At 38.9% G+C, this 20,116-nt stretch overlaps 2 protein-coding genes across 3 annotated transcripts in view; one reads left to right on the forward strand and one right to left on the reverse strand.

Moving 5' to 3' along the window:
- Positions 1 to 20,116, reverse strand: part of ankmy2a (ankyrin repeat and MYND domain containing 2a) — a 366,395-nt gene that overhangs the window by 322,776 nt on the left and 23,503 nt on the right. The window lies entirely within an intron of this gene.
- rgl2 (ral guanine nucleotide dissociation stimulator-like 2) overlaps positions 3,276 to 20,116 on the forward strand; it is a 33,688-nt gene continuing 16,847 nt past the window's right edge. The window contains exons 1-7 of one of the 2 annotated variants that reach the window (XM_062422728.1): positions 3,276 to 3,412; positions 5,807 to 5,973; positions 15,659 to 15,706; positions 16,098 to 16,181; positions 16,300 to 16,466; positions 18,089 to 18,145; positions 19,633 to 19,829. In XM_062422728.1, the coding sequence (XP_062278712.1) occupies positions 5,815 to 5,973; positions 15,659 to 15,706; positions 16,098 to 16,181; positions 16,300 to 16,466; positions 18,089 to 18,145; positions 19,633 to 19,829 (712 nt within the window). In that variant the 5' untranslated portion in view covers positions 3,276 to 3,412; positions 5,807 to 5,814. Of the gene's footprint in view, positions 3,413 to 5,806; positions 5,974 to 13,021; positions 13,139 to 15,658; positions 15,707 to 16,097; positions 16,182 to 16,299; positions 16,467 to 18,088; positions 18,146 to 19,632; positions 19,830 to 20,116 lie in introns of those variants that run through there. The other variant, XM_062422729.1, reaches the window with a different exon arrangement.

Below are 20,116 nucleotides of genomic sequence, written 5' to 3' on the forward strand. Positions count from 1 at the left end.
TTGTTTATTTATGTCTTACACATGATTCACACCAGCCAAGCATGTGTTAACACCGCCGTGCGGTTCAAAATGGCCCCTGGCAGAATGAGAAGTGGTGGAGTGCCAAATTTCTGTTGTGACCACTAGGTGGCGAGCAAATACAAGGACTCCAATCAGCCTGAAGGACGCTCAGGCTCATTAGAAGACTAAAGATGAACAGATATGATATGACCTGATATGACATGATATGCTGATAGTAGTTCAAATGAGGTCAGGACTCATCATCAGAGGTCACAAGATGATTAACAAAATAAGAGAGAAGAAGAAAAGACATGTTTTACTATACAACATTTCTCAAATCTTTACTTTTTTGTTTTGAAATGAGGTTGATTTATTCCTCCTCAGGCCTCCAAAAACTACTCAAATGAAGCAGGGAGCATCACACTTTATTACTCACTGCTGTGATGAGGGGTCACACACAGGCATTGTTTGTAAAGGATGATATAATGTGAGAAAAAGTCTGATATGATATAATTTGATATGAATCTTGATGTAACATGTAATTTGAGTTTGTACATTTACAAAATCTTAGCATATCATACAGTAGTTTTAATTTCTACATAGTGTGCTTTCAAAAACATTTGCAGCGTTAACCAGTGTTTTAATTGTATAATAATTTCCTTTGAATTACTATAAATTCCCTGGAGTAATTTGCAGATAGTTAAAGTTTAATTTTATGGGACATTTTACAGAAAGGGTGGTGCAATTTAGTGAAAAAAAAGTTTTGTTGGTTTAGTTGGTGAGTGAGTGTCTATCAACATTCACAAGTAACTGCTGTGTAACTTAATTTTTTAGGATATTTATTTAAAAGAGTTATGTCATTTTGTAGTACAGGAAATAAACTCATGGACAAGGAAAAAGTCAGTTAAAGACTTAAGACGCTAATTTATTAAGACTTCTTAAATATCATGAACCCAAATATAATCACAGTTCACTTTCCAACTAAACCAATGTTACACTTGTTTCCCCATTCGTATTATAATGTTCACCACTCTTTCTCTTTTCTGCAAAAATATAAATATCATAGAATATTTTTTGTGGAAAATTAAAAGGGCCCGTATAACAAAGCCCTACCAAAAATTGTTCTTTTCAGCATCACAATTTCAAAGTCTGCACCTAGTCATTATAATGACATGACAGCTTTATTAATAAGAGTGGTTACAGACTCTCTCATTCATCCCTGCAACAGCTGAGGCAGGCAACATCAACATGTATAATGTCAATCAGTCTTTAGTGTGGCAGCTCCTCATTAATGAGAACATCAGCCAATCAATCAAAGACTGGAGTCAAGCACAGCACAGTTAAGATCTGTGTCATGAGATGTCATGAGACTGAGCTCCCAAACAGCTTTCTGAAAGTATTTGAGACAAGATTTAAATGCAGATAGGTGATAATTAATCAAGGTATTTGGACACTGTGAACCTCAAGAACAGCTGAAGTGCTCCTTAGCATAAATTCTCAGAGACTGTGAAACTTTATTCCAACAGATATTCCTTCATTTAGTGTTTTGATGATGGTTTTGGAGGGAGTTTATTCATATAGCAAATCACAAACTTTTCTCAAAAGGCTTCACAGTTTGTACAGCAATACAACATCCTTTATCCTTAGGCCCTGTGTTCAAATAAGGAATAACCTGCTCAAAAAATGGATGAAACTGCCCTCTTTCAGGACAGACAGACATGAAATAGATTTGTGCACAGAATAACGTAAATAAAGTAAAAAATCATAGTATGAAAAAATGACAACATTATAGATAGATTGATAACATATGATTGGTAGAGCATCAAGGAAAATGTTCAGGTGCTACCAAACAGAGATAGAACCAGAGCCACATTACCTCCTCTCAACATGTTGCTCTGGAAAGAGAACAGGCAGGGAGTGGGAGAGAGAGACAAAGAGAGACAGAGAGAGATGAGAGATTCAGGCTGTATCTCTTGGAAGATGAAGATCCAGATCCAACAGCCAAGGGAAGGAGAGAAAACAAACAAACAGAAGGTTAGAGAGATCCAATGGTTATCATAACATTTTCAAGGGAGTCAGTTTAACACATCACTCAGAAATCTTCCATAGGTGCTCAACTGGGTTGAGATCTGGTGACTGTGAAAACAAAAAACATGTGATTCACATCAATTTTATATCCATGAAACTGCTCTGTGACTCCTTGTGCCTTTTTGTGGATTTTTCTTGGAGTTTTAACTTTGGGATGGAACATATTTAAATTAAACCAAATGAGAAGTTTTGAAGTGAAATAATTCAAGGCAGACGTTTTTTTGTAAAGGTTAACAACCAAAAAAATAAATAAATAAAAAAATAAATATATATATATATATATATATATATATATATATATATATATATATATAAATATATAAATATATATAAATCTTAATCGAAGAACTAAGCAGTAACATCAGATTGTCGACTGGAGTAAAATGTTAAGAGGCCTATCTCAAGATTATACTCAAGTACAGTTAATGTATTTATCTTAAACACTGAAATACCCCTTTAATATCAGAACTGGTTCCATAAGAGTAAAAATTAGGATTAAGCCTGGAGTTTAGGACTGAATTAATACTGTTATGATTGGGTTGGGTTAGATGTGTGATGTTTTTTAGGTTAAATATAAAGTTTAGAATCAGTATTTTAGTTTTGGAGCACAGAATAAGAAACTGTAGCTATGAAGATTATACATGATGTTGTTTAAAGAGCTTTTGGGCTGAGAACTATGATTACAGTTAGGATTAGGCTAAATGAAGTGAACATGTTATAGGTTTAGGTTTAGGGTATGTCACTGGCATGAGAAAGCGCGTGTTTGCATGCGTGCGCGCGAGCCGGCTGTGTGTAAATGCGTGCGTGCGCAGTGTCTATAGCCCCCTTTCACTCCATGAAGTCACATTTCCCCAGAGAGGAGCGGTGTAATGTAGCCGGTCTGCTGTACAGTATCCTCACACTGTGTACCTCCCAGAGAGACGGAGCTGTTGCCAAAGCGCTGAGTGTACAACATACAGGAACTGCGACGTCAGAGAGAAAAAAAGAGAGAGAGAGAGAGAGAGAGAGAGGAGAGGGAGGAGGAGGGGGTAAGGAGGAGAGGGAGCGAGTTTGCAGCCAAACCAAAGTGCGCTATCAGCTGCTGAAGGCTGGACAGACTAGCAGTGTGGGGACCCAGATAGCGGACAGACAGAGGGTGGGGAGGGGGACGAGGCGGAGGACGGAGACTCCCTCGTCGTTGTCATCGGTGACGGTACAGATGGGTGCGACTCCCCTCAGCTGAGCCGGCCACCGATCCAGCAGCACCAGCGGTCATCCAATGCTGCCTGAATCCAGCTGACCACAGTTGGATAGCTCACATCCTGCTAATGACACTTGGTTATCAGTAAGTTGAATTGCACCTTCCTTCGTTTCTGTTCCTCTATTTGCTTCATATTACCGTCTTTTTGGTAAATAATCGAGGGCCTTTGTGTTATATCATTGAGTGATTCACAGTAGGAAGCAAATGTCATTATCTGTCACTCGTGTGTGTTTTAATAGGAGTGTCAACGCACAAACTTTTACAGCCTTCAGACTGTCAGGGTTTATTCTCACCATCCTGCCTACGTTGTGACAGAAGCTATCATTAGGGCAGCACATACTGTAGCACCACCCTATGGCTGCATGTATTGAGCAGAAAAGGAGCATTGTGTGCTGTGACTTAACTGTAACCTAGTTACAGCTGTGTGTGTGTGTACACCTCAGCTATGAGCTGTTTGCTTTGGTCAGAGCCAGTGAATAGCAGCCATTCACAGCTCAGCATGACCGTTAGTGCAAAAGTGCAGTGTTTATGCCTTGTTTTCTCTGCCTGTTTACACCTCCTGCAGGTTGCAAACTAGCTTTCTTAAGCAGGAATGAAATAAGCAAAATTACAAACGTGCAAGGATGAGAAATGTTTATGTGACTAAGTGTTGCACAGATGCTACAGAGCTGCAGGAGTCCAAGACAAAAGCACAATGGAAAGTTGGGAGTGCCGGCACATTCTTACATATCACACTTGAGGCTTTTTAACTCCTGCTCTTATCCAGAGATGTGAGAGCAGAAAGGGGCACTGGTGCCTTGTTTAAAAGGTTATTTTCACCTGAATGGAGCAGTCAGTGGGCCATGTTGGAGATTCAAGATGTGGATTTTCAGTTACAGCAGCCACCTGACTTATCCTGCACATTTTTATAGAAACTACAATGCACAAACATAATATTTATTAACATGGCATGCACTACCTACACAGCTGAGTGCTCAAACTGTGGTTTTATTATAGTGCTTCCAGCTAGCATCACTGTGTGTTTGAGTCAAGTATCAACCTCTCCATCTCTCTCCCTCCTACACCTCTCTTCCTGAAGCAGTGTTTACTAGATGTCTATCTTCACGGCAATCCAAATAGCAAAGACAGGAAAGGGAAATGAAAGCTATGCAAATCCTGACCTGCTCTGGGGAAAAATGAATGTGTTAAACAAATTAAATGCAAAATGGCCTCGATTTCGACATTAACTTATTCCAATATGTGCCTTGTGTTTAAAATGTCTCCAATTTGACTTTAAAGTGTGCTGTAATGTTTTCACAGTGATTATAAAAGTCAGACTTTGCCTGATATCCTGTCCATTAACGATTTTTAGCCATTTTAGAGCATTCAGTTACCTAATTACAATTTAGCAGTACATTGATTTGCATGTGTTTTTGTGCTAATTCGACTGTTGTGTGATCACAAAAAAGTTTAATCTATCCTTATTTTGCTCACCAATGTGAATTTTGTTTAGTTGTATAGCAGCTATCAACAAAAAGGAAATTCAAAATGCTTTGAAACACACAGAAAAAACATTAAGATATAAAGTAGACACGAGTATAGCAGCAACAATTAGTTGATTAATCAATTAGTCGTTCGACTGGAATTTAACTGCCAACTATTTTGATATTCGATTAATCATTTTGAGTTATTAAAAGAAGCCTAAAATTCTCCTCTCTGGCTTCTTAAATGTGAAAATGTTTGCTTTCGTAAGTCCTTTATGGTAGATAACTGAATATCTTTGGGTTGTGTGACTGTTGGACAGGACAAAATAAGACATTTTAGGTTGCAAATTGGACTTTGGGAAACAGTGATGGACATTTTCCTCGCCATTTTCTGACATATTATAGATCAAACGACTATTTGATTAATGAAGAAAATAGTCGATGGATTAATCGATAATGAAAGCAATTGGTAGTTGCAAGTCTACACACATTTAGGCCACATGAAAAGACAAATTGAAACACTGAAGTAAGCTAAAAGAATAAATAGAATAGAAATGACAGAGCAAGGCAAAAAAAAAAAAGTAGACTTGCTAAATTAAGCCACAATTTAAAGGAACTGAGAAGACTGAATAGACTTGGCGCATAAAGACTAAATACTACTTCACCATGTTTAGTTTTGACTTCACGGACTGTAAGCAGTAACAGTAGATCAGAAGTAAATACATTCTTGGATACAGGAAGCCAGTTTAAAGATCTGAGAACAGGAGAGATGTGGTCAACACTGTCTGTCTTAATGAGGACTCCAGCAGCAAAATTCTACTAATAAGCTTTCCTACAGTGACTTATAAAGGAGAATAATACAATAAGCTACAAATGTTAGGTTGTTTTATCACAAGCACTACTTAATATGTTCCTGCTTATTTAATCTCCTCAAACACTCAAGATGCTTGCATGAACGGCTGACCAAGAGACCATGAAACACCTCTTTTCTTGTGTTCCCTCCTGTCCGTGGCAGCTGGCATCATGCTCCCCCGTAACATGCGAACAGGTGGATATGAGCTGCCGGGGGTGGAGTCAAGCAACGTGCCTCTTATTGGCTACCGGCCCTTGTCACCTGACGGTGGCACCCCGAGTCACCAATCAGGGAGGAGGAGCAGCAGCGGGGATCTGGAAACTTCACAGGTAAGTGTGTTTCACTTCTGCCTCAATGAAACACATCCATCACTTTGTCACTTAAGAGTGTTTGTGTGTGCGCTTACGGTCGCAACTTTGGTGTGTTTGAGAGCGAGACTATTTCCCACAGCGTTGCTCTGTGGAGTTCTAAGTGGTGTTGTTTGAGTATTGACAGTCTCCCACTACCTACTTTATTAGTTTTTCCTTCTGTTCACATAATAAAGCGATCTGACGGAGCTGAGAGAGGATTACAAACTTTTCATTTGTCATGGTTCCCCTTGGCCAACACAGCTAACAGCATTTACAGCAGTCCTCCGTTCAACTACCCGTTTCTTGAATAAACAGCAGATGTGGTCGGTCGGTTTCAAGACAACCTTCAGGGAATAAAGTCAGTGTGATTCAGACGGAAAGAGAGAGATGTAGCATATGCACAGTTTGTGTTTGATGCTTTTCCGCCAGGGCAAACCAAATGCTTTTTTTCTCCCCGTAAACTGGGCAATAACGTTGTAGTTTCATAAAAACTGTTAATCTAGATAAGCATTTTAAACCTTTTACATCATCTAATGCAATAGACTTTTACATAATTTACTTTTAAAGACAATGCTCCTGCGCTTTTCTGCATAAGAGGTTGTTTTTTTTCATTGGGTAACAGCTTTACTTGCATGCAGTTTGACTCCACAAAGTCTGTACTTACATTGAACTAAATAGGAGGAAGTTTAAAAGGTTCATGACACAGTTGAATTTCCCACGATCCTTCACCTCTGTTAATGTTTAATGGCTTGACAGTGAGGTACATTGAGCCTTATCAGACCTTTCACACACAGTTGGAGTTTTGTTTTGAGGCCTTTTTACTGCACAGTATCGTCCAAACTTACAGCTACAGCGAGATCTTTATTTTGGTCACTTGCATGTGCGCCCTGAAAAACATCTGAATTCAATAACAGCCACAAATGGTAACAGCATTTTCTCTGAGTCATGATGATCTACTGACCTAACTATCTTGACCCAATCACACATGACCTACACGTGGCTCGTTAGTTAGACTTCGCAACAGACCTCGAGAAAATCCTCATGGCTAAAAAAAGAAGTTGCACTGAGTCTCTTTCCGAACGAGCAGACTTCCTCTGCTCTCATATCACACAGAGGCTGTAGGACCTCGCAGTAAATAATGTATGTGGCGGTCTGGCCGGTCGATACGGCGTACACCTGCTCTCTCTGTAAACAGTATCCAGTGTCTCAGTATCTCCAAGGACAGTCTGTCAAGTGGAATCCGATATGGCCACTCGCTCATTCTTTAATGAGGGAAAACTTAGATGTGTGAGTCAGGATCGGCAAAGTGACAACCCTCAAATGAGGAATGAGGCTCCGGTGAAGGAAACAAAGTGTGTTTTCATGTTTGGTTTCATTGATTGACATTTAAACGTGGTTAATAAATAGATACTGATTGTTTATCCTGCATTTCTGAATCTATTTTCTTCTTCGGCTCCTTTTTTTTCTATTCAAAGAGGATGATAGGATAAATGTAACTGACTGTTTCAAATGCAGCTATAAAAGATTTGATTTGATGTCACCCATTCAGAATATAAGATTTTCTCACCATATGTTGTGAAGTACTTTCATCATTTTAAAAAGTATAACGAGGCAACTTACTATGATGATAATATAACTTTATCTCCTCATTATTTTGTTTACATTCTTAGTTTTGTGGACAAAATGTCAAAAATGCTAGTCATAATTTTGTAGAGCTCATGGTGACATCTTTAAATGTCTTAAAACTCAAAGATATTCAGGTTACTGTTAATCATGTGTAACACAGGAAAGCTGCAAATGCTGACATGCTGAAGCTTCAACCAGCTAGAGTTTGCTATTTTTGCTTAAAAAATGACCATATTTATTGGAATATCAAAATAGTTGCATGTTAATCATCTGTTGATTAATTAATATTAATTAATTAATCAACAGAAAATGAATCATTGCACCTCTAAATATAACCTGATGTGTTCCATTTGAACTAAGTACAGCGTGTTGTATGTTAGGAAAGGCACTTTGTTACTTTAATGTCACAATGCCCCTATACACATAATAAAAAGGCCCATAAAGAAATGATTTTTGCAGTTTCATGTGTAAGATGTAAGATTGTGCTGCACAGAGCTCTGAACTTAACCCAATTTAATTCCAATCAGACGAATGGGAACACCGACTGCGAGTCAGACCTTATCGCCCAACGTCGGTGGCCGACACCACCGAAGCTCTTGTGTCTGAATTGGAGCAAATCCCTGCAGTCAGTCTCCAAAATGTCATTGAATGCCTTCCCAGAAGAGCGGAGGCTATTACAGCAGCAGATTCATGCCCGAGTCTCGGAATAAGATGTTAAACAATCACACTTTTTACATATTGCTCGGCTGGCCAGCTCACATTGTATATACCCACAAATACACTTTTAACTGACAGGAACAGGTTGAACATTTTCATTAGTATCGATGAAGGTAAAAGTGGAAATCAATTACAACAATAAAATGTGAAGGGGAAGATTAAAAGCAATTTTTGCATACCGGAAAAATCAACTATTCCTCATAACTTGCAGGACATCACAGACTGATGGTATCTTACTAGCTGAGTAATCGCGTCCAACAGAGAATTTTTTCCTTTAAGGGGAATAGAACAGTTTTGACCTGAATGCCACAGAGTTTTACTTGAAAGAAAGCAGATAACGGGCACCAAGGGATACACAGATGAAAGCGTGAGAAGAGGAGCAAAGAGAAAGATAGGAAGGAAAGGGTCTGGATTGTGGACCACTAAAAAAAACAACAATGGTTATCTTTAAATAAAGCTTTAGAAGATGTATTTATGACCCCCTGTTTGGTGGAAAGACTGGTGTATTTGTTCAAAGGCATTGGCTTTTGGCACAGCGGAAGCACAACTACATGAAGGTATTTAAGGAAAAAGGTTGGAACTGGTTGTTGTTTGAGACCAGGGGGTAAAAATGGAGAGTCGGCTTCCTGCCCTGCTTCTCTGGTGCCGTCCAATAGCTGACGTAGTTGTGCACAAGGAGAGGTTGACGCAGCCTCGACTTGTGATGGAAGGAGAAGGGAAGAAAAATAGCTTCACAACACGACAGCACGTCCTGCTTCCTGTGTTTGTCTCCACTTATTATGTACTTCCTGCATGCAACTGGGGGTGGGGGAACGTTTGGCCTTAAGAGAAGATCCCATCTCACAAGAAACATAAACAAAGTGTCAAATCTAGCAGCAACAACGGATCATATGGGAAAAACAGTCAATACTAGTTTTGATAATACTTTTTTTTTTTTTTTGGAATCACATGAGATTCATAATAATAATAACAGCTGCAGTCATTTTTATTAGCCAGAAGCAACTCACACCACCCACCACTGTGGCCTATAATCACGATCCTTATCCGCCAGCCTTTGAGGCAGCTGAACTCCAAATTATAGACATCTATTACACTTTGAAAAGTTACTCCACAGTAAAGGCTGAAGGTTTCAGAAAAGGTTTCACATGGCAAACTCAATTGATGCTCCACTGAATATACTTTTATATCAAGTATTTCAATATAGCAGCTCTGTCAGGACTAAGGAAAAAGAGTAAAGGGCAAGTTTCCTTTGTGCCTGTGATAAAGGCTCGCAGCATCACCACACAAAAGTGCTAAAAACCTGACAAGTGAGAGCTTTACAACACCCTTTAATAACTAAGCAGTTAGATTGCCTCAGGGGGTGAATTATATTATCTCTTACATAGATAAGCTATATTTAAATTATCGTTCACAATTATTTTATCTCAGTGAATGCTCGTTTGCTCCATATTGTTGTTAATCATTCTGTGAACTGCCTGTCTATACTTTAAGACATGTCTAATCACATTTCCTATGTTCACTCTGTTAGTCTGAGTCAAAATTAATCTTAATTTTTATTTGTTCTGTTATTATCTGTTCTCTTATTGCATATGACCCATGTTATCTAATTCCAACTACAGCGTAAAAAACCTTTCATGCATGATGCAAAGAGGCTTATTTGAGACATAAAACATATTCAAGAATAACTGACCTACTTTGGTCATTTTTACTCAGAACGTCCATCAATGTCAACCATGACTAAGTAAATTCTGGAGTCTCAATATCTAGTCTTTTACATTGTAAACTACAATTTAAAGGTTAAGTTATAAGACTCAAAATAAACAAAGCTTTAACAAATTGTGTCATTCAGGGCCTAGTGATGTCAGACTTGCAGATATTTTAAGTCTAAGTAAATACAATTAACTGTGTGTATGATCTGGCTTTGTAAGGCAAGTAATACTCATAAGTAGACATAACTGCTCCAGTCTCTAAAGTAGTGTTTAGTAGACCTTCTTTTGCCTTGTCTTAATATGCATTGCATACTTTTGTATTCCATATACATTCTGCACAGTTGTTTTCTTTCCTCTTTCTCTTTTAGGCCATATTTTTGCATGTTTCAGTAAGCACCTATTCATCTGGAGGACCTGACTTCAGAAGAAATTGTATTATGGTTACAGTTAAAGCTGCATCTATGTGAACAGTGAGATACAAACGAGTGAATGTGCAATACAAAGTATGTTGTTCATAGGGACAAAACTACATAAATGACCAACTGGCTCTTGAATTTCACTGAGCAGAACGATGTAACGTTTTTTCAAAACTTTACTCTTTTGTTTTTTTCAGTCATCATTGCATTCATCGATCCTGTTGTCAGTTGAAGCTGATCACTGTTTTCATCAAAAAAAGCACAGATAAACCAGCGCACTATCTACCTATCAAGAGACAAAGTTAGTGACTGCCTAACTTTCTCACAACACTTAGTGGAGACCGAATCAGAACTGAAGGGAAAGTAAATACCACATTTTCATTCATCAGGTGGAACACAGCTTTGTAGCATTTAAGATTATGGCCTACAATGTATAGTTTATGTATTCCTAATTTACAGTGTAAACTGTATTTACACTATATTTTTAAACCATGCAAACAGTGGCTGAGGGAAGATGTCTTTGTCCGGAGTACAGGCCTATGAGGACTTGACATCAGATTGTCCCTGCATGTCCACAATTGGCTGTCCATTTCATAGCCTTTGTTGCTAAAGTTATTCCACGGATTGTTTATGTCGCTCATTCACATATTTCAGTACCGATTTGGACCCGAACATGCGCAGATGTATTGTTTCCATTTCAAGTCAAGAACAAGTAAAATAAGTTAAATCCTACTGCCGCTGTTTGTTTGCGTAGCCTCGAAGTCAGCTGAGGGGCAACTTCTGGGAGCATCAGAATAGAGTGGGTTCATCAGGAGGGGCGGCTTAACCCTCCTCTTGTCTTCCCGATAACCATGCAACTTTTGTCCTCCTGGGTCAAAATTGACCTGGTCTGGTTTGACTGTTTATAAAAGGTATAAATTATCAGCCAATTCTGTGTTAGAGTCAACTACATTCCAATTTATTACCAAAAGTTTTACACGTATTTTGGGAAATTATGATTAATAGGCCTCATTTAAATGAAACTATACCTAATTTTTGAGTTAACACTTGTTGTCCTCCAGGGTCAAAATTGACCTAAGGACAACAGAAGCGTTAAAGAGGCTGGAGATTAAACAGCCTGTTTCAGACAGAGGCTGAACTGAGGGGGGCTGCACAAACGGCTGGTATAAGAGCAGAAAATAAAGAGCAGAAGTGAATGAAGTATAAGATAAATTACAAGCTTTTTTTTTAAATGATACAAAGATATTCCTGTAGAGCCCCAAAATATAAATAAAGACCTGGAAATGTGCAAGATACATCCACTTTAAAAAATACCTAAAATGTAAAATCTTTATAAATTCCCAGATTGTTACCCTCTTATTCTGTAACTTAAAATCTTGTTTAATTGTATCTACATGCACTGTACATACTGTACATTCTGTACTGGTACACTGATGCTACAGAAAATGATGCTATAAATAGGGAGTATTTACTCTGTACATAATCTAAAGTGTTAAACTCCTACTGGACATGGATATATAAATAGGCAGACGTTTGCTAACATGTTAGTCTTAACAACTTAGGATGGTATGATAAATGTTACATCATTCAGCTGCCTCCAAGTGGACACAAAATAATTAAATTTTAATCACTGACCTTACAGTCTAGGCTGCATGTTACCTGACATGCTAATGAGGTAACTGCCATCCGTGCACACACACACACACACACAATTGCACAGCTGTGTAAGTCTCCACCTAGTTAGCATGGCTTCACTCTGCGATGTCATTAGCCCCTTAAATAAACACAGCTTGCTTCCTGGTTTAGTGGCTGCTGAACATTTATTACCTCTCATTACAAGGCTACAGGCCTCTTACCACTCACACAGCAGGTCGGGCATCTCAATAAAAATATGAAGGTTGTCCTCTACCTCTACCGATAATTGAATGTCGGCCTTCTCAGTTAATTGTTGTTTTGCCTGGTGTTGTATTAAACAGGATACTCAGTCGAACTGGTTTATCTGCATGGGAAGGTCATCTACAAAGGGAAAAAGAGCAGGAGAGCGGAGAGGAGAAACAGAAAGAGAGGGGGTATTGTTCTGGAAATAGCTTCAGGGCTTTGTCTCTCAATGTGTGTGTGTGTGTACGTGCATTTGTGTGTGTTAGTGTTCAGGCAAGTGTGTTTTTATGTGACTTATCCATGTGCTTATATGTGTGTGTGTGTGTTTGTGTGTGTGTGTGTGTGTGTGTGTGTGTGTGTGTGTGTGTGTGTGTGTGTGTGTGTGTGTGTGTGTGTGAGTGTGTGTGTGTGTGTAAAACATGACTCAATAAAACAAGTGTTTTCCTAACAACATAACCCTATCTGTGTTTGAGGTGTGTGTGTGTGTGTGTGTGTGTGCATAATGGGTGTTCCCGGGTGATGCATGCTCACAGGGGCCGGACTAAGCTGTTGCTTCAGGTGTGTCTTTGTGAGATACAGGCACAAGACTCTGAGAGGCAAACGGTAAAGACATAAACATACAGATCTAGGTCAAACCGACAGCGATAACAGACAAGAACAATTACGGAGAGAGAAAGACGACAAAAGGAACGACAGATGATAGCAAATGGAGGAAATGATAATGATATTTGTACCTTCATCCTGAAAATTTCCAGGAAGCTAAAGGATTGCTACCTGCCCGGACCTGCTGAGGGAAAGGTAACCTGTGTGACCATTTTTTTCTCTCTTTTTTTGTGTGTGTACATTGGTGGAATTCATGGGAAAGATAGAATCCCAGGCAGATTTGCGTAAAAGCAAGCAGAGATAGCAGGTAGAATAACTGGTTTGTTACAGAGACACTACCTTTAAGTGCAGGAGGATCTTTTTTGGAAGGAGCAACTGCTCAGAGGCCTGCTTGACCTTTGATCAAGTCAAGGTAATCTGAAATAGGCTAACAGAGACTAAAACTTTTATTACAACTACTAATACTGTAGGTTGGGCTGGGAGAATAGCAGACCACAGGAAGCAGCGTCTGCTTTTTATTTCCCCTCTGCCGTCCGTATGAATGCATTTCTTAGCTCATACTGTGACTTCGAATTTGCATTACAGAAAGCTCAAAAGTCAACACATGCAAATGAAAGGAAGATTGTTAGTTTTTCTCTCTGAGAAGCTGATGAACAGTCAAAATGCTTTGGAAGAATTTTTCGGTGTGTTTGTTTTGAGTGCGTTTCCAAGGTGTTGCTCAAATCTGTCTTGTCTGACTCACGACGAGTATGCAATCTCTAAAATGGTCTGGAGATTTCCGTAGACATGCAGGATGACTTCACTCTGTTTTGCTCATGCATTTTTTATCGTGGAAAGTCACCATGTCAGGAGAAGTGTAAAGTGATATCGACCGGCGTATTAGTTAAATGCTGTATATCTGTGATATAGCTGTAAACAACAAAATGACGGTTCCTCCCACCCTCAGAAACTCACAACACAACATTCGATCTCGCTGTCAATCTCAAATTGATTAACTTGTACTTTTTGTATTAAAAAGTAACACTAGACAGCAGCTTAATCTAAATGATTAATGCCATATGATGCTGTTAAAGGTCAGTAAAACGTTCCTTTGTTTTGCTAAACTTAAGTTTAGTTGAGAAAAAAAAACTGCTGATTTTCCATCTATAGCTGAAACTCTTACAGGTGTGAACATGAATATACCTCAAATTTAGACTGTAAAACAAATTGGGCCTGGTCATGGACACACCCTGCCTTAAGGATGTTATGATACAGAAGTTTTGTCATCTGGCTCTTAAATTTCTGGCCGCTTCAGCAGTATGTGAACACTATGGAGTGCTACTGTATGTCTCACACTTGAGTCATCTGCTGTCTGTAACATTAACTTTGGTTTGTGGCATCCTGCTGTCCAAGAACCGTGTGTGTGTGTGTGTGTGTGTGTGTGTGTGTGTGTGTGTGTGTGTGTGTGTGTGTGTGTGTGTGTGTGTGTGTGTGTGTGTGTGTGTGTGTGTGTGTGTGTGTGTGTGAATATGTGGTTGGTGATAAAGGTGCTGCCAAGGCATTGATTGGACAGGACTGGACTACTGCAAAAAAGCCTTTTATTGACAACATTAAAGAGGCTGTAGCATTTATGAGTGTGTACTGTATGTGTGTGACTGGCAGGTGCTATGCTTATTTGTGCATAAAACCAAGTTCAAGGATAATCTAAAATCTATTAATCTAAGATGATTTTCCTATAGTGCTGCATCATTTAAACTTTTTAAAACTCTTTAAAATTAATATTATGCTTGAGACTGTTTTAAATTAATAATACTAGTGAATCAACTGAAAATTAATCAGCAACTGTTTTGATTATTGAATAACCATTTCCGTCATTTTTTAATTAAAAGAAAGAGGGATTCTAAAAATATCTGCTGGTTTAATAAAAATATTTGCTGGTTTCAGCGTGTGATGACAATTTAATGGATTTCTGTCATACAGAACTAATAATTATCTATGGGTTTCAGACTGTTGGTTGAGCTGGGGAAAAAAAGATATGAACATGTCATATGGGACAGAGAAACCTAAGTATTCCTGCACTATACACATTTCATTGCGTCAAGTTTCTGTTTTATTCCCATTAATGCTGCAAGCAATGATTATTTTGATTATCAATTAATCTGCCAATTATTTTTCTTGATTATTTGTCTATGAAATGTCAGAAAATAGTGAAAAATACCCGTTATCATTTCTTAGAGCTTGTGTTGACTTGATCTACAGCCTAAAATCAAAAGATATTCAAGTTTACTAACGTGCAGACACAGAAAAGCTTCAAATCTTCACATTTGAGAGGCTGCAACTGGCAAATTTGTAACGTTTTGGCTTTAATAAATAAAAGAATAAAACAGTTATTCAATTATCTAAATAGTTGCTGATGAATCTTCTGTTGGTCGACTAATCGTTGCAGCTGTAATCCTTGTGAAATACTTGACCTATGTTGTTACACTCTGCTTAATGTTACCAAATGATTCATCTGAGGAAACAAGGTGAAAAAAAGGAAATCATTCTTCAGTTGAATCATATATTCAGCCTGGTGACTAGTTTGTCTTCATTTAAAGGCATCACAGACCAAGAACAGTGACGGCCTTTGTCTCAGCCACTAATACTTTACTCTTGACTCACTTGGTATCATACTTTTTTTAACAGCTGTATGGTTCTCTCTCTCTCTCTCTCTCTTTCTGTCTCTCTCTCTCTCAGTTTGAGCCCTCACCGATGAAGACCACCTGGTACTGTCCTCTGGATCTGGTAAGGCCGACTGTGTTGCTGTGGTCCTGTGAGCTGTAAAATAGGGGAACTGTGTCAGGGACTTTACCCGAGGCTAAAAATGGATTGTTAGAGCTCCATGTAGCATGTGAGAAATTAGTTCAAAGCAGCCTGATTTTATGCTTTTTTTACACATGCACAGATATTATGTGTGGAACAGATGATATCTCAATCACTAAATTACTGAGACTGTCTATTAAAAGTTTTTTTAGTTCAGTAAAAGAAGGTTAGATTTAGCAATCAGTAAAAAAAAAGAGCCTTAAAGGAAATCTTTATCAATCATGCTTCACTCAGTTATCTTTTAAAAAAGCAAAAGTTTATGTGGCTTTTTTAGTCATGCATTGAACAGTGTCTTAATCCTTCTGCTCTACAGTCCACTGTGGTGGAGGAAGAGGAGGATGGAGTGATCTACACAGTGGTGGTCAAGCAACATAATGTCGCCCCCAACAGTCCGCTGGTAAGACGTACATGTGTGACTGATCTTACAGACTACTCAAGACATGACTGGAAGGATAACATGAGTAACCTGAACTTCCTGTCTCTTTTTCCCCCTCGCTCTCTTTTCCTTCCTCCAGTCATCAGTTTCTCGTTCACAGTGTGTGAAAGCAGGAACAGAAGAGAAGCTGGTGCTCCACCTCCTCCACTCTTTCTCTATGGGAGACTCTTCTTTCATCACTATATTCCTCTCCACCTATCGATCCTTCACCTCCACAGGAAGAGTGCTGGACATCCTCACTGACAGGTAGGAAAGAGTTTCTCCTCAGATCAGAACGATTACGTTTGGAGTTTGTTGTCTTGTGAGAGAATCCAGTTTCCACTGAGGTTTTTTATAAAGACAGAAAAAAAGAAACGTAGCTGCTATGATAACAGATCCAGGTGCATTGATGCGCAGCATCAATGCAACCCGACCAGGCAGCATACAGACAGCTACTGCGTCTGTATGCTGCCTGGTCGGGTTTGAGCAGTTAGAAGCTGTGAAATTGCAGACTGATTCAGACTAGCGGGAATTTGAGAGGAAGAAATTCAGTTAACTGAGTATTTTAGACTGTTACTCAGCTCAGGCTAAATTGGACTAACAAATCTAATATACCAGGACTAAGAACTTACAGCCATGCTAGTGGCTCTATGAGGCTGAACTTACTGGAGGCACATGGGGTGCTTTGAGCTAAACGCTATCATGCTCACAATATTTAGAAGCGTCTTAGCATGCTAATATATGCTGATTAGCACTAAACATGCACAGACTAGGCTGATGCAAATTGTATTAGTTTTGCAGGCCTTTGGTCATAAACCAAAGTGTTGAACATATTAAAATGTTGATCTGTTGATGGCACTAGACGATGATTCAGCCCAGACCAAAGTCCTTACAACCCATCTTGAGGGGGACATGAATGTCTGCTCTAAATTTTGTGCCAATCAATCTAATTGATGTGTTTTTTCACAGGATGAGTTTAAATTGTTCAACAGCTGTCAAAACATTTCAATCAAAACATAAATGTTAAATAAATGTTAAACATCAGAGTGCGAGATGAAAAGTCACCAAAGTCATTAGGAATCATCCACTGGAGATCCAAATATTTGTACAAGATGTCATGCAAGTCCATCCAACAGCTGTTGAGATATTTCAGTCTGGACTAGAGTGGTGGACTAACTGACTGACCAGTATTATCAACCCAAGAGCCACATTGGTAGCATGGCTGATAAAAAAAACTTGTGACAGGGCAGTAGGACCCATGTTTTTATGGCTGCACCATTTCATCAAAAGTTCTGTGAGTTTTGACAACATCTGGTTGGCTCTAATGTAATAATTTGCACAAATCTCTTTACGGTCACAGGCGGGTGCATATAAGCTTGAAAATGTGATAAAAGGATGCCAAAGGATGTCACATACCTTTCTGACCTGGAAGTGTCTGCAAAATACTTCCACAAACCAAATGACAAAACTGGGTGATCAATTTACTGTCGACCTAATTTCCATTTTCATAAGCTAAACAGACGAGGCACTTAAACTGCAACTTTGACAACATAATTAATCAAATAACTCTAAGTTTTGTCCTTATTAGGTAATTAAAGTGTTTGTGTGAATTTACATGAAACATCTGTTGGGAAAGTTTTCAAAAAAAATAACACAATGTAAAGTCAGTGTACTGAGCTTAACTTCCCACAATATGCTCAGTGTACCTGTGAACCTTCACTGAAAAGCAAGCAAGGAAAAACAAGTCATAAATATATTCATCACAGAGCATGAGCATTATTTATGACACAGCAAATGCACATATTTGATGCTGACTGACTCTTTGGAGCTGCTGTTTCTGGGTTTTGTTTTTTTTTCTGCTCTACTAACTTCATCTTTCTTGTTCACAGATTGGAAAACCCGCCAGGAGACAGCGAGAGGAGCCAGACGAGACAATCTTTCAACAAGTGAGTTTTTGAAAATGCTTCCCAGCATCTTTGTTTTCTTTTGTGAAACTTTTAGTGCGACATGAGGTCTGTGTGCACTTTAAATACAAGCGAGCAGCTGTGTGCCGATGCAAAACCAGCTCAACAAGCTTTTTTTTTTGACTATGTGCTGAGATACAGATGATAACTAATGGAAATATATTAAATCGTCTTTCTACTGTGCAGATTTTTAACAAAGATTATGAGAAAGAGCAGCCTTTGACAAACTGTAAGCACAATTTTGGCACGTTATCACCTTATTACTCATCCAGCGGACACAGAGCAACATTAACTTGGAGCCTTGTTTTTGGTGAATGTTAGTCCAATATTTACTTTCCTTTTAGTTCTGGTTTTGGTCTCCAACAATCCCTGAAGGAAATGCTGTATGTGGCTCTTTAGCAGCCAAATGCACCACTTTGTCTATCTGCTGCTGGCACTGGGCAGTTTGCATACAGTTGGTTTATCAGAGCTTTCTCGCTGATGCTGCTGCTTGTTGCTGCTGGAAACGAGGTTGATGAGTGCACTGAGACTGCAGCAAAGCATTAAAGCTGCTAAAACCAAAACAATGAAGGGAACTGTAGTCACGTAATACAGTAATTATCTCTGGGTTTGTCACTGCAACTGACTCCTGTCACATTACACAATATGTTGATGAATGCAGCTTTAAAGAAGTAAAGGTCAGCAGAAGGAAATGTTTTAAAAACCATCTTGATTTGGTTATTCGTCGATGTAGTTTACTGGCATTTTCAGATAAAGCTGCTTCAAGATGGCCAAAAGATGAAATTATACTAAACTTACTGTAGAGATTGTTTACTCAGACACGGAGGAGGTTAGCGCCTTTAAATCAATCAGGCCGTACAGAAAGTCAGGCATTTAAGCCCTCCGTTTTGTCTTACAGATAAATTGCAGTGTTGTGCGGAGAAGGAGCAGCCAATCAAATGGTTCCACCGATACCAATATTTCATGCTATGCCATCTTTAAAGAGGTCCTTGGTGGTATTTGCCCAGGCTTTACGTGCTGGTGTGAAAAGCTTCTTCATTACTTTTTGTAAACAGGCGATCATTCAACCTCTGTTTAAGTAATACAATCTTTATCCTTTGCTTCCACTAAATTATAGACCCATCTCTAAGCTGCTTTTCTTGTCTAAACCCCTTGAGAAGTTGATTTCTTGGCAACTTTTTAAATGTGCTGGGGGGAAAAAAATTCAATGTATTCAATCAATTCCAATCTGCAAGGGCTTTTTTATCTGGTTCCGACATCAGCACCAGCGCAGCTCTAACCAGGGTTTAAACGAGAAACAGAAGTGGGTGACATCACTCGTCCACTCATTGGCTCCCAGTAATATTTAAAAATTATTCTTTTGACTTTCAAGACATAAAACGATGACCTGATTTACCCCAACAACAATTTAACTCTTTACATCTGGAGGTCAAAGCTGAAAAAAAACTATCCTCCTTCTGTCCCTGCAGAGCAGTGTGTACGGTGTTCAGCACATGGCTTTCGGAGTACCCCGAAGACTTCAAAAGTTTGGGGGATCCCTCACGTCTGCTGCGACTGGCTCCCCTCCTCCCTCAGGATTCCTCCTCTGCAGCAGACCTCCGCGCTCGCCTCCTCAGGATAGCCGAGGAGCTGAGCGAGAAAGCCTTGCTCCCCGACAACCACAAAGGTCTGTATTTTAACAGGGATTTAAATGACACAGTTAAGACATCCCTAGATTAGATTTTCATGTTGAAATATACCCGACTTATCGGTGTAAATTGCAAACTGGGGCTGCAAAAGAGAGAAAAATACAACCTTTTTTGGTTGTGTTACCAAACTGTTATCTTTGCATCTTCTAAACTCAGGAACTGAATTATTCTTGACACTTGAGATACTGTGATCACAATTTTTTCCTATCCAATAATCTCAAGGTAACAAGTGAAATATGTTATTTTCTTGTGAAATGTGATATTT

Source organism: Scomber scombrus, chromosome 7 (genome assembly GCF_963691925.1).
Source record: "Scomber scombrus chromosome 7, fScoSco1.1, whole genome shotgun sequence".
NCBI lineage: Eukaryota > Metazoa > Chordata > Actinopteri > Scombriformes > Scombridae > Scomber > Scomber scombrus.